Raw genomic sequence first — 18,222 nt, 5'->3', positions numbered from 1 at the left:
ATCTTCACAACGAAACAATAGCACCATGTTTAGGCGAGCTCTTGGTGACATTGCAATAAAAACGGTACACTCGTATTGACTTATAGCATCCCATGATTTTCTAAATAGCATCGTGTCTTGTTTCCAAGGTCCTCTAACAGTTGGATCTACATTGGGTCGACGATTCTGTACCACAATATCATTTCTGAAGTCATAAGAAGGCAGTTTTATAGTGAACAACTGAAGTGTATTAAATTACTGTATATGGAAAGTCTACTAAATCATTACCGTACCGTTTGTGTTCGTATTGCCTTAATTTGTGTTTCGTTTATTAATAGTTTGTCCATCTTAACCACAACACCTTTCATTGGAGAAGTTTTTGTTTTCTTTTGGACACTTCATATAAATTATTAGCAGCTGTGTTTTGTTTTGATGTTGTTCTGTCTAAGACACTGTGACGGTTTTGTACTTTCACGTTTCGCCAATTTATGAACAGATTCTGTTGCATTTGAAGCATTTTGCCCTAAACACATTCCATCAAACGTGAAATTAATATCTGTGTGTTTTAAACATGAGAAACATCAGAAACAAAGATCGAAACAAAGGAAAGAAGAAGCAAACGTTAGCGGATCGGTGTTCAGTTTCGTATTATACCCCTCCACCAAAAGGTTCACAGCTATGGTGTTCAGTTCATAGTCTTGATTTTTCCGATACCTGATAAACGTAGCCGCACTGTTGCTGTGAACTGACTGTCGCAGCCAGTGTACTGAGGCTTATTCTCGCCTACTGTAACCTGACTTAAGTAATTCTTAGGTTATTCTCTAGAAAGTATCCTTTAATAAACATGGCAGAATCGAACTGATAATCCATCATCACGTTCTGATGGCCTGTTTCTGCAATGTTCTACAGTTCTTTGTGTTACCTTACTTTGCTGTTCAGTACTATGTCGTGGAGTTAATTACAGCCTGCTTTACCCCTTGGGATAACGACCTTACGCTGTGTCTAGTTCGCCACCCTGTTAGCTGTTTAACTCAAGAGGTGTCAGGTTGTCTATCTAAGACGCCCTTTAATTTGTTATTTGATAGTTTTGCTCGTATTCACATTTCCTACAGAGCTTTCCGTATCTTGTTCTTCTTTTCATTAGACAGAAGCCCGACTTCCTGTGTTTGTCAGAATACTGGGTGTCTTAAAAGTTGTCCCAGAAGTCTTTCCCTGATACCAAACGTTCATAAGGCATAAAATGCGACACATAGATAAATATTTCTTATCTTGAATTGCATGTGATATATTCAAGTTTTTTACTTCAGTTGTTACAGGGCTCAGTGACTTAACAACGGCGTAATCGGACACCATTTGCAAACAACATTTGCTCAAACCAGTAGAAAGCCAACGCGTTCACTGGTATCACGAGACACAGTAACCAAAAACATTCCAGGGAAAATTCCAGACGGATTACGGTAGACCACCACTGTATGTTAAAAGCATCCAGATGTCGAATGCGAAAGTAAGGAAACAGTGAATATCTGTGATATCTCTAGAACAGGCAGATCTGCACCTAGTGCGCAGACAATTCAGACAGTGAATGAAGCAGTCTTGAGAAGTCCCAACAGTGCACCACATCCTGCATAAACAACTTCTTCCCCGTGCATACAAGAGAACACATTAGGCTTTCTCCAGGCTGTTTGCAAATGGTGTCCGACTGCGCTGTTGTTACGTCTCTGGGCCCTGTACCAGACAAAGTAACTGTATGCACACAAAAGTTTGAATATGCCGCTTGCAATTCAAGATAAAAATTATTTTTATATGTGTCATATTTTATGACTGAAGACTTCTGGGACCCTCAGTACATTCTTGAAAAGTTTATTACAAAACTGTCGCAATTGCAGTACATATATTTTGTCGAACGGACAGGTTCATTCTCAAGCCAGACTTACTGAGATTGAGTTTGATTCTGACTGGTATAGTGATCGTACTTCTATTGTGACATCTGTCTGCCATACCCGTGTATGTATTACGAATTTTAGATGGTTGTTATTAAGGTCAGGCACTTTGAGCTCCTCGGAGTATGGGACCTCATCATCATCATCATCACTCTGAGTGCGGTCTCAGTGGACCAGGCCTGACATAGAGCCAGTCGGTTCTAAACAGTCGCCAAAATATATGTACTGCAACTGTGACAGATCTGTAATAAACTCTTCGTGAAATAAAATGGTTCCTGGTCCTATATCAACAAAATGTTGAAACTGCCTAAGAATACGTTCTGTTCATAGGCCACATATCCAGTCATATTTCACATTTCTAAATATTTTTCAAATTATTAACTACATTTCTGATAAAGAAGTTGACTGGTATATCTCGTATCCTTTCTACTTTTACTCATTATCCATGGCTCTTTTGCGACTATTACTGATTACATAGCGTGATAAAACAGTGCCAGCCATTACGGATTTCTCTCTTGCTATTCGTCTTATTTGAACTATGGCTTTATTGAGTCCCTTGTACTTACTACCAGCCGCAGCTAACTATTCGTCTGATAACATATTTAATGTCGCCTAAAGCTCTTGAAAGGGAGGACTGAACTCTGATTGAAATTAACAGCTTCTACCCCATATTCATTTAAATGCAAAACTGTCTACAGATTACTTTTGGCCGTTGAAGATCTATTCTGTAACATCCAGCACACGTCATTTATCTGTTATCCATCTCAATTGGTCTCTAGTGATTTGATGACTTGGCTAGCTTAGCCATTTTCCTACCATCTGTTGAGACTTATCTTACGATATATTTTTTGTAAGATTTTGACATGGAAAACTTGTACACAGTTTCCGATTTAATTTCTCCGAATCACGTCAATGGATAATACTAGGTCGTTGACTGTTCTGTTAATTTTTCTTAGTCACGTGCTACTGTGCAGTTAAATACACGAAGTTCTTCGACAAATATGATGTTACCTTAAAGTCTTCAGCTTTCCACTTCTTCTTGTCGTCGTTTATCTCTAATCATTTCTTTTTAACTGACGCTCCTGTTGTTAAGAAATAAAGCAGAAAGAATCCATCCCGATTAACAACCTGAGTGACCTCCTTAATCTCAGATTTTTTGGGATCAATGAAACTATAAGGTGCGATTAAAAAATTTTCGGCTTGAGGGCGTTGCTACAACGCATACACAACGTAGCGCTACTCTGATGTGGGCATAAAAGCAGCGACATACAGGCAAGGGATCAGTGTAGTATTTGTGTCCTTCCTACGTGCGTGCAGTAAATGCGGAAACGTCAAGAATGACGACGGTATTACTAAATGCGGCCAAAGGGGACCAACATGCTGTTATTCTTTTGTTGAGTGTCGAAGAACAAACACAAATAGATTTCCATCGGACAATGAAGAATGTGTATGGGGCAGCATACGTGTCAAAAATCACCGATGTGGAATGATGCGCCAACGGGTTCTGCTGTTTCATGATAACCCGAGTCCCCATACCGCAAATGTCGAAACGGAGAAGTTACCCAACTCGAGTGGGTGACACTCGAAAACCCCCTCTATATTCCTAATCCCCATGCGATTATCAGGCCTTCGATCCCTTAAAGAAGGCCCTGAAAGATCGGCGATTTCTGTCGGACGAGGACGTGCAGCAGGCAGTTAAGGACTTCTTCACGCAGCGGGACATGGTGTTTTACCAAATGAGTATCTTCACCCTGGTCCATTGGTAGGATGATTACCTCAGTACTCATGGAGTTGTGTCTGACTGGCATCATTCCGGACTCACGCCCTTCCAACGGAAACCTTTTTATCGTCCCTGATAAAAGGGAATAGGCAATTTTGTTGCTGCATGTTCAACACTTGTAATTGATTTCACCGAGCGAAGACTATCTATTGAAGCAAATGTATTTTTATTTTTAGTGGAATTATATGCCATCGTGCTGTTATTTGTCAACGCTGTTATTCTAAACCGCACTGTATTCCTCTCTGAATATATTCTCGTATAATGTGATTTCATATACCGTTAAGAAATAATAACTGATGTGCTCACTAAAATGTATTTGCTCCGTGTCTCTATAGATAACATTACAGCCTTCAGCTACACTGAAAGATGTTCATCGTTTTACACTGGAATTGATGCAGTTGATAAGGTAATCGATTCGCTTTCTCGAGGAAAGGGATTTCAATCCCTGTCTGTTCCTCAATTTTTTTCTATAGTTTCTCTTCTTCGTTAAATGCTAGAACGACCAGTTTCCACCTCGGTTCCTGTCCAGTATGAGTCTGTGCTGCATCTCCAATGACGTTATTGTTCAAGGCACGTTAAACCCTAATCTTTCCTCCTTCCCTTCTATATCCCTATGGTTACTATCACTGTCGCTAGTATTGTTTCGGTATTTTTAATTGTAACAGCTCAAGTACTCTCTCTCTCTTAATTCAGAAACTCATTTGTCAAAATATTTCTGTTCTCAATGAACCTCACAACTGTCCTAGAATGCTAATCTCCATTTACTTTTAAATGAATGGTAAACACACATATGAATACTTCGTAGAGTTCAACCCATAACAACATTTATAGTGGAACGAAGTCGTGCGTCATCTATGACAGCAAAGACAGTTGTCATTGATATGTGCTCCGTAATATTTTAATTGTTTGCCTAACGTGAAAACGATCTGAATGGGAAGCCAACTGACTATATTATCACATATTTCGTTAAGAGGTCATTCCTTATCCTGAATGCACCATTGCATCATAATGGCTCTGAGCACTATGGGACTTAACATCTATGGTCATCAGTCCCCTAGAACTTAGAACTACTTAAACCTAACTAACCTAAGGACAGCACACAACACCCAGCCATCACGAGGCAGAGAAAATCCCTGACCCCGCCGGGAATCGAACCCGGGAACCCGGGCGTGGGAAGCGACATTGCATCATAATCTAGGACGCACATGCTAGCCCACATGACGTTAGATACACAATATACGAATCTCCTTTGTGATTAATGCTATTCTGCTCGAAATATTCAATACTTCGAAGTAAGCCGTATACCTCATAAGATTGTTTGAATCGGACTGTTATCTTTGTTGTTTATGTTGTAAATGAATATTACTATTAAATGTCTTTCACAACTGAACTAGCCGGCCGGTGTGGCCGTGCGGTTCTAGGCGCTTCAGTCTGGAACCGCGTGACACCTACGGTCGCAGGTTCGAATCCTGCCTCGAGCATGGATGTGTGTGATGTCCTTAGGTTACTTAGGTTTAAGTAGTTCTAAGTTCTAGGGGACTGATGGCCACAGATGTTAAGTCCCATAGTGCTCAGAGCCATTTGAACCATTTTTGAACAACTGAACTGTATTTTTGTTTCTACCTAAACACTTTTCCCCTGCTTATTTGAGTCATCTTCGGTAGACTGCAAATGAAATATTTATTAGAATAGTTCTTTGCTTGGTTATGATTTTTTTTGCGTCATTTGGATTTAGATATCTAATGTTTCTGGCGGCTCTTTTACATTGAAAGGCTGCAAGTATAAGCTATTTAAGACCACTATTATTGATTTGTTTATATTAGCGTTTTACCTTAGATACGGTTTGAATATGAGACTGATGTCGACTTAAATCATTGTTTGAATTTGCTGACAAACTACTAGGTTCCTCCTATTTGGAGAGACAATTTATGTGACGTACAAAGATAAGTGCAAACCACGTGAAGTTGAACCACGCCTAGCAATTAGACTACTATTCAAAAGCACTTGCGGTTTGGTATTATTGACTTTCTCAAGTTTTTGTTCATGATACAGTGCAGCCTAATGCTAGCAGAGATTAATAGACGGCTCGATGATGTAATGAGGAACAGTTCTAGGAAAGTAGGATAAATACAGCCCAAGGGGAAAAAAAAGAAGACGGGCCATGAAGCAATTATCCTAGTGGGACGGAAATCAGGTGACGTGATGTTCATGTACAGGCAAACAAATGATTGCAATTTCTTAAAAAATATTATGTATAAGAGAAAGCACTTCACACTCTGAGCAAGTCAGCCGGCCGCGGTGGTCTAGCGGTTCTGGCGCTGCAGTCCGGAACCGCGGGACTGCTACGGTCGCAGGTTCGAATCCTGCCTCGGGCATGGGTGTGTGTGATGTCCTTAGGTTAGTTAGGTTTAAGTAGTTCTAAGTTCTAGGGGACTTATGACCTAAGATGTTGAGTCCCATAGTGCTCAGAGCCATTTGAACCATTCTGAGCAAGTCAATGAAGCTTTGGTCAACCTCTGACCTTTATGCAAGCAGTTATTCGTCTTGGCCCTCATTGATAGAGTAGCTGGATGGTCTAAATCCCAAGCTGGATGTAGGGCGTCGCTCTTCATGCTCCGTCGACCATGTTGTGCAAGGCAGTGTTTGGCAAGCACGAAGACAAACAGTAGAAATTCTCGATACTTTCTGGCGGGTATTATCTTGCTGAAAAGTAAGCGCAAGATGGCTTGCATGAAGGATAGCAAAATGGAGCGTAGAACACCATCTATGTGCCACTGATGTGTAATGGTGCCGCGGATCGCAACCAAATGGGTTCTGCTATGACAAGAAATGGCATCCTAGACCGTCATTCATGGTTGTGACGCCGCATGGCAGGTAAAAGTCACGCTGGTATCCCGCCGCTCTCCGCAGCAAAAAGTGGTTCAAATGGCTCTGAGCACTATGGGACTTAAAATCTGAGGTCATCAGTCCTCTAGAACTTAGAACTACTTAAACCTAACTAACCTAAGGACATCACAAATATCCATGCCCGAGGCAGGATTCGAACCTGTGACCGTAGCGGTCGCGCGGTTCCAGACTGAAGCACCTAGAACCGCTCGTCCACACCGGCCGGCCTCTCCGCAGCATCTGCAGATAGATCCTTGCTGGTCGTCGGAGCAATATTCGAAGCGGGACTCCTCACTAAAACAGTTCTACTCCAGTGAGTGACACTGCAGGCTGAAGACGAGTCTGGAGACGCACCACAGGAGGACATCCAACAATTCTGTCAATCAACGTTGAGCGAAATATGTGGACTCCACTGACAGAGTTATTGTTAATACAAGTCATACCACATTTTATGTGTGGATAGTTCTTCAGCGAACTTGGAGGTCTCCTTTGTCTTATTTATTTTGGAGGTTTCCGACTGGAGGGTCCTGACGCTAAACTACCTAACATTTCGTATGACTGAAAGTACATAACAATAATGGGGCAAAACATTTATCATGGAGGCAATAACAAACGCACAACTTGATAATTATGGAATATTGATTCAAATTTTGTGTCACAAGGACTGCGACATAAGTAAACTGTAAGTAGTGGTAGATTTACAACGATCCTTGTACATAAGTATTCGACATCGTTAAATAAAAATGATCAAAACCTTATTACAATTAAAATATTACAATTTACAATATAATAAAACATTAGTTAGATTGACGTGTGACCGATAACGTAAATGGATGTGGGAATATGACGGTTAGCACATTGTATACCACACGTCAGCCTCATTTTGTATAAAGTATGCCCAACTGAAATGGGGACCTCCACTGGAGAGGATTTGTACGTAAACGTAGTTGGTGAACGTGTATGCCGAGAGATATTGTGGTGGTATTCCCAGTGGCACAAATGGAGTTAACAGCTTCACAGCAGTTTCCTAGTTTCTTGGAGAGTTTACGTTTGTTGAATGATGATTTCCTCCCTGTTATCACCAACAGCCTTAACCGAATTCCTTGCGCAGGAGGGGAACATGCTTCACACACTTTTAGCTGGGTGAAAAAGGTGTACTGCCAGCAGTATATCGCACGGTGACAATATTCCGGTGGTTTCAACATATAAATCAAGGACATGCTACGACCCGGGCAGGCGGTCGTTGTCACCAACAGTGTCACAATTTTCGCTGTGGAGCAGCTGCGGAGTCGGATCGTCGGATCACCACACGTCAGATTACTATTGAACTGGACAGTAAGCAAAGGAGCTGTATATCGCATAATCCACAAGAAGCTTCGTTATGGCAAAGTTTGTGCACAGTGAGTGCCCAATCATCTTGCAGAAAATCAGAAGTCGACGAGAAGGATGTTTGCCTGACCTATCTGTTGAGGTACATGGAGTAAGGAACGGACTTCTTTGATCAGGTTGTAGCATGTGATGAAACGTGATGTCATAACTTTCACTCTACTCCTCTCCTTCCGGCAGCCTAGTTCAAATAAAGCCCTCTGCCCCAAAAGCTGGAAAAGTAATGCTCAGTTTCTTCTATAAATCGAATGGTTACCATTGGGTGCAAGAATTAACGCGGAGCGGTATTGCAGCACGTTGCTGAGGCTCAAATAGGCCATTAACAATAACCGCAGAGACAAATATCGAACTGGATAGTGAATTTCCAAGACAACGTTAGGTCACCTATGGCCTGGAAGACTCTCGAACTCCTTCAGAAATTTTGATGGACCGTCCTGGAACTTCCTCCCCAATATTCCCATGTGGCTCGCGTATCTTCGGCCCCTTAAGACGGCCTCTGAAAGGTTAGAGGTTCACCTGTGACAAGGAGGTGCAGTACACCGTGAAAAACTGCCTCTGTCAGCAACCAAGGTGTTTCTACGTTGAAACCATCCATCCCTTCCAACGCCTTTAAGATCAGTGTATAAATGTCAATGGCAGTTATATACACTTGTAATGTTCCACATAAACTATAATTACAATATTGTTGTTATAATTTCTTTACACATCACTGTAGTCTCCCTTCAGTTTGGGCACACATTATATTACCGACGTCGTAACGGTACCGATCTACGACGCTTATGTTTGTGCAGATCATTGAGGTAATTGACGAATGAGTGTGTTTGTCGCGGGAGTAGGTTTTGCATAAAAGTTTTCAGATAGGGAGCGGATCGCCTCTGGAACAGTTTTTATGTGTAATTCTTTGTGGAACTTTGTCTTCCTAATAAACTATGGATCATTTAGTATGATTCACAATGACTCGTTTTAAATAACTGAAGTTCGTTGGCTTGCGTTGAGGCTGCAAGTCCCGATCTGGGACAGACATGTAACATAGTTGGAGGTCTCTTCCTGATTTGTAGGTAGCTGCTTACTCAGATATCATCAACAAACTGTGTTAGAAACCCACGGTGGGCACAACAAGATCCTGAAGATGATCCCATGAGAGGGGTGGAAACTTCGACTGAAGAAATATAACACGGCCAAACCACCCAGAAAATTATAACTTCTGAGTTACAAATACCAGTCTTCGTCTTCCTTCATAATTAATATTCTCCACTAGTATCTTCCTTGTTGTATTAACTGCACTCCACCTTTTCTCATACTAAAAGTTTCACTTACTAGTGATCATGGAGTCAACAGAAACGACGAATCTTAAAACGGGCGCTTTATTCAACAACATTATTTGAAATATATGTAGCGCAAAGACGTTTGTAAGGCACTAAATACAATCATTACAGTGTTTTATCCAATCGATACATTCTATGAAATCCATGTACATGTAGGGAAAATGATCCAGTTTCACATATCATCGGAGTGGATGTACTAACCCATATAGACCAAAGTGAGAAAGTAAAACTGTTAAGGGAATATTATTGCCATCGCCTAAAATAATTAGGATAAACCACGCGTCCAATGTTATATATACAGGTGCAAAATGTAACAACGAGTTACATCAGTCTTTTGTCGAACTCAGCTGGGAAGGAAGGAAGTAATTTCGGCGCACCATCAGGGAAATTTGAAAGGAGTTACACCTGTTCAGGTACACTAGAGAAAGTGAACTGGAAAAGATTAAATCAAATCATCATTCAGGTAGCTTACACGAACTGCTGTAAAGTGCAATATACAAATCAAACAGATCGAAACTCTAGTCATCTGTTACGGGGTATTGTAATTGACGGTGACATAAAATCCTTACGTTAGGTAATAAGGCTGTGTCTTCTTTGTCATGTTCGTTAATAGAGGACACCGGTCACGAAAATGAAAGCCTCGAACCGCACAGAATATTAGAAGTTTGAACTAATGTCGGCATGGCACCAGTGGAAGTTTTGTGGCGCCGTCCACCGCAGCACACGATACACCACTCAGATGAGCGTCGTCGATCTGACGGATGCTTGGTGAAAGCTAGTTGCTTGAAGGTCTTTTAGCTCCTATGACATTCGATGGATGCGCTGTTACCGTCAGATATAGTTTCTTCTTTCTGATAAATGGTATAATGAATATTTCTTGGAATGTCAAACTTAATGTATTGGTTAGGTGACATTCAACACTAGTTAAGTAAAGGGAAAAACAAAATTTCAGCATCAGCTGTTATTATCTGAACCTTTACATCTAATGATTTCGGTCGTGGATCATCTTCACAGGATATAACGCACAAAAAATCACGTGAAAACGTAAATCGTTTTTATTTCTGGCCGATGGAAAATTCAAACTATCGTAATAGGTACAAGAAACGAACACATGTTCCAGAAAAGTCCATGAGAGATGTGCTCAACTTAAATCAGTTAACTTAATAATGCTCAAAGAGATCTACAGGTACATTATTACATTTGCACTTTTTTACGTTAACTGTTGAGTTAATATTGGAGTTTTCTGGAACATGATGTGTTCTTTCCTTATGTTATCTATTAGGACGTTTTCGATTTCGAAGCCAGAAAAGTAAATTATTGTTTATTCACCTGATCTGTTTCTGCGTTATACCCTTTGAAGACGGTCCATGGCCGAAACCAGTAGATATTAAGGATCAAATAAAAACAGCTGATGGTGAAAACGTATTTTTCCAAAACACCGTTTCTTAATCTGTAGCAACAGTCTGAAATCTAACATTTTCTGTATGAATACGATAAATCTTTCTTGGAATGAAGTAATTTGTCATGCTGTACAGTTATGATTATTATTGTTATTATTCATAATTGTTTATATTATTACTTTCGTTCGTAAATTTCATAATTTAAAGTCTTATTATTTTGATTTTTCTTAATGATTTCTCTGTTTCTTGACGTGTTAGACGAACAAAAACAAAATGGCTCTCTACCCAGCAAAGAACATTACAGTGAGATCCGAAAACAGTCATGTGGATCTGATGAACTCTTCACTTACGGTCGTGAGTTGAACATAAGCGACCGTATTCAGAATAAAGTAACATGTTACCTACATGCTGGATTGATTTGGCAATTCAGGAAGAATGTAGATTAATTCTGTCTCCATCGCGTTCATAGTTAGAAACAATACACATCCATGCGGGAAAATAAATCCACGTGCACCATTAGGCGGATGCACAGAATCTTCAGAAAGGACTTGCGGAATATCCCTGTTATACAGAGTTCGTGTTGTGAACACCATAATAACCAAATTCCGGAGCACTCTAATTGGCCATCAGAAACATAGCTGTGTAATTTGGCTAAAGTATAGCAAAAATAGGAAGCCTTCACGAAAGAATCGAATCTGAAAGAGTAGGAACAGACGTGGCCATAAGGACAAACAAAGGAAGATGAGAACTTGACGTCCCATCGACTATGAGGTGCACTGAGGTGACAAAAGTCATGGGATACCTTCTACTATTGTGTCGGACCTCCTTTTGCTCGGTGTAGTGCAGCAATTCGACGTGGTATGGAATCAAAAAATCGTTGGAAGTCCGCTGCAGAAATACTGCGCCATTCTCTCTGTATAGTCATCCGTAAATGTAGAAGCGTTACCGGTGCAGGATTTTGTGCACCAACTGACCTCTCGATTATCTGGTCGTTGACATGACGCATTGTCATCCATCAAAACTCCATAGTGGTTTGGGAACATGAAGTCCATGAATGGCTGCTAATTGTCTCCAAGTAGCCGAATATACTGATTCCCAGTCAATAATCATTTCACTCAGACCAGATGACGCAGTCCATTCCTTGTACGTGAACACAGCCGACACCAGTATGGAGCCAACATGAGCCCTTATTAACAACTTAGGACCATGGCTTGGTAGGGTCTGTGCCACATTCAAACCCTACCATCCGCTCTTTCGAATTCAAAGCGGGACTCATCTGACCAAGCCACGGATTTTCAGTCGTCCATGGTCCAACCGATATGGTGACGAGCCCGATGGAGGCGCTGCAGGTGATGTCTTTCTGTTAGCTAAGGCACTCGAGACGACCGTCTTCTGCCATAGTACACTGACGTCAAATTTCGCCTCGTTTTCGTAACGGACACTTTCTTCGTACGTCGCACATTGATTTCCGTTTTTTTAAATTTTTTTTAAGCCTTGTTGCTTGTCTGTTAGCACCGACAACTCTGCGTAAACACCACTGCTCTCGGTCGTTAAGTGAAGGCCGTTGGCCACTGCGTTGTCAGTGATGAGAGTTAATGCCTGAAATTTTGTATTCTCGGCACACTCTTGACTCTGTCGATCTCGGAATCTCTAATTCATAATGATTTGCGAAATGGAATATCCTATATGTCCAGCTCCACTACCATTCCGCATGCGACCATCATCAGCTTGGAAGCCTTTTCAGTGGTGTACTGTGTGTGAAATCTTATGGAACTTAACTGCGAAGCTCATCACTCCCTAAGCTAACACACTACTTAACCTAAATTATCCTAAGGACAAACACACACACCCATGGCCGAGGGAGGACTCGAACCTCCGCCAAGCCTTTTCACATGAGTCATCGGAGTACAAGTGACAGCTCCGCCCTTCTATACCCCATATACGCAATACTATCGCCATCTGTATATGAGCATATTGCTATCCCATGACACTGGTCACGTCAGTGTAAATTAATGACGGAGCGCGAGCTCGAAACGGGGAAGGAAGGAGTAGTTACTAACCTGAGTGTTTCTTTAAGAAGCCATCCAGGTATTCAGCTTCTTAGGGAAACTGTGGAAGACCTAAATCTGCATGGCCAAACGGTGACACGAGCCACCGTCCTTCCAATGCAGATCCAGTGATATTCCCGCGGCGGCACATCATTCGGTAAGGTTCCGGAATTATGCTCTCGATGCTTATTTTTTTTATAATTACGATGACTCGATCGCCGAATTCCTCGTCCACCACAGGTAAGGAGACAGAAACCTGCGGCGCGCAGCAGCGGAGGGGCCAAGTGAAACCCGCGCCTGCTTGAGATGCGTGCCGCGGCGCCGGGCACCCTCGGCCACCTATAAATGCGACCACGGCAGGCAGGCAGTCAGTATCGCAGCAGCGACAGCAGCAGCAGCAGCCGCAGCCCAGCACCCACCAAGCAACATGTTCGCAGTCAGGATGGTGAGTGCCACGCCGGCGCGTCGAGGTCAGATCGTCTTTTCGAACAGAGCCTGACGCTTTTGGGCGTCGAAAAATTTCGATGTCGACAGCACAGTAACAATGTCCAGGTTTGACCTAGAACAGGCATATATCTACGCTAAATATTGCCATCGCTCTAAACAAGCGTGATATCAACCGAGTTACCTCGTAGATCTGTAGTGATGTTTCGGCGAGTGTCTTATTTCCCGTCTTCCGGCAGAACTTGTGAAGAATCCGATTAAGACATTTGCCGATACGTCACGACACATCAATCAGCTTAGTTGGCTGTTATCCCGAGAACACATCAGTAAGATTCTCTGACAGAACCTACATTCACATCTAGAATGAAACAGTTTCATTTTTTAAGCAGCAAGGTCAGACATGCTACAAAAAATGGTTATTAGAACCAGGCACTTCCTATCGAACCGCACCAGGCGATAAACTGATCGTCCGCTAACTCACTGACCACTTAAACATAGTGCATACTTCACAATCTCTTCGAATAGTGTTTCCTATATTGGAAGAAACAATTACTGATGCCTAACGGCTGCATTAATGTAATGATAATGCACTTTGGGAGATCTTCGTGGAGCAACGTAAAACTCTAAACACTTTTTTAGGCAAAGAAGCCGTGAGTTTTATGTTTGAATTACTTTACTACAAGTACTGCATTGGATCATAAAATATCACCCAACATGGAACTCTGCTGCAGTGATATTCGCTGTTACGCAGACGCCTAGAAATGTAATGGTACTTGTACAGAAAGAGAGATAGATGAACAGTTAGAAAGAGACAGAGAAATGGAGGTAGAGGAGAGGGTGGGGAGAAACTAAACTTGATTTTGATTCAACACTTTATTGACTCAAAAGCGTGTTGATAGTTGTTTATGGATCATGTTACTCGATCTGTAACCACTCGCTTGACAAGGTAATTTGTATTGCGTCGTTAAGTGTGTCCGTACTGACATACGGCCAGCTCTTTATCTGCCCATGTATCTCTGAGCACGTAATAGCTGCAACAACATGAGCAGTTTGTATGGATAGGTGGAGTAATTCATATGACGTTAATTGTGGTTTTTATCACGTGCCTAATGGGTCTATCTGATTCAATAAGAATGTTTCCCACCCATTTCATACACTGCGTCCGTAAAGTAAGATTTCCTGCTCTGTAATCACCCGTTGAGTTCAACTAGGAGAAAAAGGGAAATAGGCTGAGTTGCACAGATCTGCGAAGAACGTTTTCTTTGTTCCACGATCCTTACAGGCGTAGTACACTTTCGCATAAATGTGAAAGTTTATACTAGTACAGATAGTGAGAGCAACTGTTCTATGACTATGTATGTCTCAGCTAATGATGTAGTAACTTGCGAAATGTGGAGGCGAATCAAATCCGAACCCAACCCTTGTGCCAAAAGAAAGACCGTTTGTCTGGTACAGTGGTCAACATTGGTGAGATTTCTGGACAATTTCCCGCGAATTTCTGGGCTGGTATCCGATCTGTATCACATCCATTTAGTTCCTAACACGAAAAGCCACAGTATGTGTGCTGGCATATGGAGGGAATGCATTTCTTTCCATCCTACATTACGATAAATAAAGATTCTGTGTTACGTATCCGCGCGAAAATATAAAGTGAGCTGTTAACTGAACATCAGTGGCTCGTCATGTAATGCCTAAACCGCCAATGTAAATAACTCAAAGAAACAGACAGACATGTAAGTAGGTAGGCAGATAGTGGAACAAAGACAGAGGAAAGAGTTTGGCGAAGGGGGGCTGGGGATCCGGGTACTGGTAGCCGCTATTCATATCACGGCGGTAAATCTAAAATACCCTGCTGAAACAGTGACTCGCGACACGGATGTCTGCAGGAGCAATTAAGCTATCCTACCAACTACCACTTTCCTCACGGCTCATATCATCGAGTACGACAAGATAAGAATGAAAAAACTTAAGGATTCGTTTTGAAACTGGAACATAACTGACCAGTTCAAAGGTAATCATTCGTTACTGCAGAACTATGCTGGCAAAACTCTGTCCACATTAAAAATTTATTCTCCCTCTACAGACAGCATAACAGTTCGCGAAGTGATTATACCCTAAGAGAATAGAAAATCAAGAAACTAATAAGTCATAGGTAGATCACGCAAAGAGTGTTCTGACTAGAGGAAACTACTTTCACTCGCCAAACTGTTAATTCTTTGATTGCTCTAGAAGAAGGCTCATCAAACTAGAACACATGAAATATTAGTTCACTGTATTACACAAATGAATGAAAGATTTGTTGATCTTTGACGAAGTTCTTTGCCACAGGAGTACTGGATAATGTATAACTGTCATTGACTAAGAAAACATCAGTAGATGCACTAAGTAATAAACTGTTTTCTTGAGGTACAATGCTCGACATTTACAACAGTACAAGTTCACCTCAAGCCTTAAAACACGTTGGTCCTACAATGTGCTACTGACTTCTTTAGATGAGGTCACGAACTGGGCTGAGCTCTTGCATGCTCGACACCATATTGACCTCAGTATGAGGGCGCTGCTATTCTGAGAGGGAGATGTGGTCTTCAGGAGTACATCAAACTGGTTGTTGCGGATTGTAGCGAGCCCTCGCTAATTTCTGTGCTATCGATATGGGTTGCCGAATCTGGTGTCGCACCACGATCTTTGCACAATACGACACAGAGGGCTGCATGAAAGTAAAGTAACAGTGATCAGGAAAATTATGCAGATGACTAAAACAATTGATGTTAAAAATTATAAAATGTAAAAGTGTCTTTAATACCAAAGTTGGTTTGAACACTGCAGTGCTTTCCTAGGCATGGTCCTGTGGGAGGTAGTATGCGGTTGCCTTTCTCCGACCTTTAGGGGGAGATACAATTCAACATGGACGCGGTGCATCCTGGCATTCCTCGTATTAGCAAACGTTGCCAGAGGTGAATCAAGTGATATAAGACAACAGTCATAGGAGAGACTGGGGATCTAACTCACGACCTATGGAACTTCAGTCAAGTAACTTACTATTCGCTTTAGAGCTACTCGGTGAGGCAAAGTTGCAAAAATTGGATTGGTTGTACATGGTATATAAACGAATAAATAACATGAATAAAATAGGTCGTCGGAATGTGGAAAGAGGACATACTCCACACTATCGGTGGATAGTGGCATGATACAGCACTGCAGCATAGTAAATTCACTGCGTACTAGTACTGCATACATGTTCCTGTAAACAAACAAAAAGTTAGTTATAAATCTTTATTTTTTCTTGATGATAACTACCTTTTGTAGCCTTAATGAATGAGGTACGGCCGCTGCCGCCCTCCGGAGTTCCGGGTGTGTAGCCGTGTCTTCGTGGTGTTGCAGGTAGTGGTTCTGGCGGCGTGCGCCGTGGCCCGCGCCGGCGTGGTCCCCGCCGCCCCCGTGGTGGCTGCCGCCCCCGCGGCGGCGCTGGCCTACTCGCGCGCCGTGCCCTACAACGTGCCGCCGTACGCAGCCGCAGTCAACGTGCAGACGCGCGCCCTGGCCGCGCCTCTCGTCGCCGCTGCCGCCCCCCTGGCCGCTGCCCCCGTCGCCGCCCCCCTGGCTGCCGCCCCGGTGGCTGCACCCCTGGCAGCGGCACCCTTCGCCTACGCCGCCCCCGCCGCGCTGTCGGTGCACCCGCCGGCATTCGCGCGCTACGCCGCCCCCTTCCTGATCTAGACCATTCCTGACTGACGACGTATACGCTGCTTGTTTTCTTTTGTACATCGCTACCGTTACTCAATAAAAACCTCTGCAACTAATGCCTTATCTTATTTCATTCACTACTGTTTTGGACCTACCCACAGTTAATTTGTAGTTGCATAATATTAGTCCCTATTAATAATGCAGGGTGTACTATTAATGTTGGATCTCAAAACCACAAACCCCATGGATACGTTTACATTGTGGTCGTCGGCCGTCAAAGTAGTCCACAGATCCGTTTTGTGTCTGATGTGAGCTTAACTTTACAAGTAACAAAAAATCTTTGTTAATAACTGTTTACTATAAAAACAATAACACAAATGAGATGCACATGATACCTTCCAAAAAATGGTTAAAATTGCTCAAAGCACTATGGGACTTAACATCCGAGGTCATCAGTGCCCTAGACTTAGAATTACTTTAACCCAACTAAACTAAGGACATCACATATATCCATGCCCGAGGCAGGATTCGAATCCACGACCGTAGCAGCAGTGCGGTTCCGGACTGAAGCGCCTAGAAACGCTCGCCCACAGAGGCCGGCTGATACGCCCCACGACATGAGTGTTGCTACATTCACACTGGGCAGAAACAGTACAGCGCCATCTTGAAAATTCTCTCGTTCGAAACCATCAAAGCGTGTGCTTACTATAATGTTGGCAACCTCTACAACCCCCAATACGGGACATCAATGAGAACCCCAAACATTACATCAGTAAGCTGTTATTTTATTAACTGGAATGCATGCACAATGCAGTAACCGGAAAGGTTGCGTTAAACACCTTAGTGCAAAATATCGGTACTGCATCGATAACTTTGAATATAACGCTACAGTGTTTGTTTAAAAACAAAACATTCAAAATGTTGTACATAGAAGATTAACATATATAATTCCATCACGAAGCTAATCTCTGACCAAATCGTATTTTCCCACATATTTTTCTTTAGTTAACACTCTCTTCTCATTCACAACAATTACAAAATAATTTCTGTCAGTCGTAATTATAAGTTACAACTTACACATTTTGCCTTCAACAAATCGTTATTGACACACTGTATGCAGAGAGATTCCTTTTCTCGTCTTTCTGGATAAACACAGAGATTTTTAACTCGCTTGGGAGTTTAATTAGAGATTATTGCTTCAATGTTAATCGTATTTATTCAACAACAGCTGACGTTGAGTGTCGACCATTGACGACTGACATCTGCTGTGTACACGTAATGTTCTATTTTCCGATATTAAAAATATGGTTCTGAAGGTTGTCATTCTTAATGATTATAACATTAAAATAG

General features: G+C 42.1%; 1 protein-coding gene across 1 annotated transcript; it reads left to right on the top strand.

Moving 5' to 3' along the window:
• The first annotated feature begins 13,123 nt into the window (after positions 1-13,123).
• On the top strand, positions 13,124-16,979 carry LOC126176764 (testis-specific gene A8 protein-like). Its single transcript, XM_049923933.1, has 2 exons — positions 13,124-13,189; positions 16,570-16,979. The coding sequence occupies exons 1-2, from the start codon at positions 13,172-13,174 to the stop codon at positions 16,903-16,905; spliced, it is 354 nt and encodes a 117-aa protein (XP_049779890.1). The 5' UTR covers positions 13,124-13,171; the 3' UTR covers positions 16,906-16,979.
• Positions 16,980-18,222: the final 1,243 nt, after the last annotated feature.

Source organism: Schistocerca cancellata, chromosome 3 (genome assembly GCF_023864275.1).
Source record: "Schistocerca cancellata isolate TAMUIC-IGC-003103 chromosome 3, iqSchCanc2.1, whole genome shotgun sequence".
NCBI lineage: Eukaryota > Metazoa > Arthropoda > Insecta > Orthoptera > Acrididae > Schistocerca > Schistocerca cancellata.
This window is presented reverse-complemented; position numbering and strand designations above follow the sequence as displayed.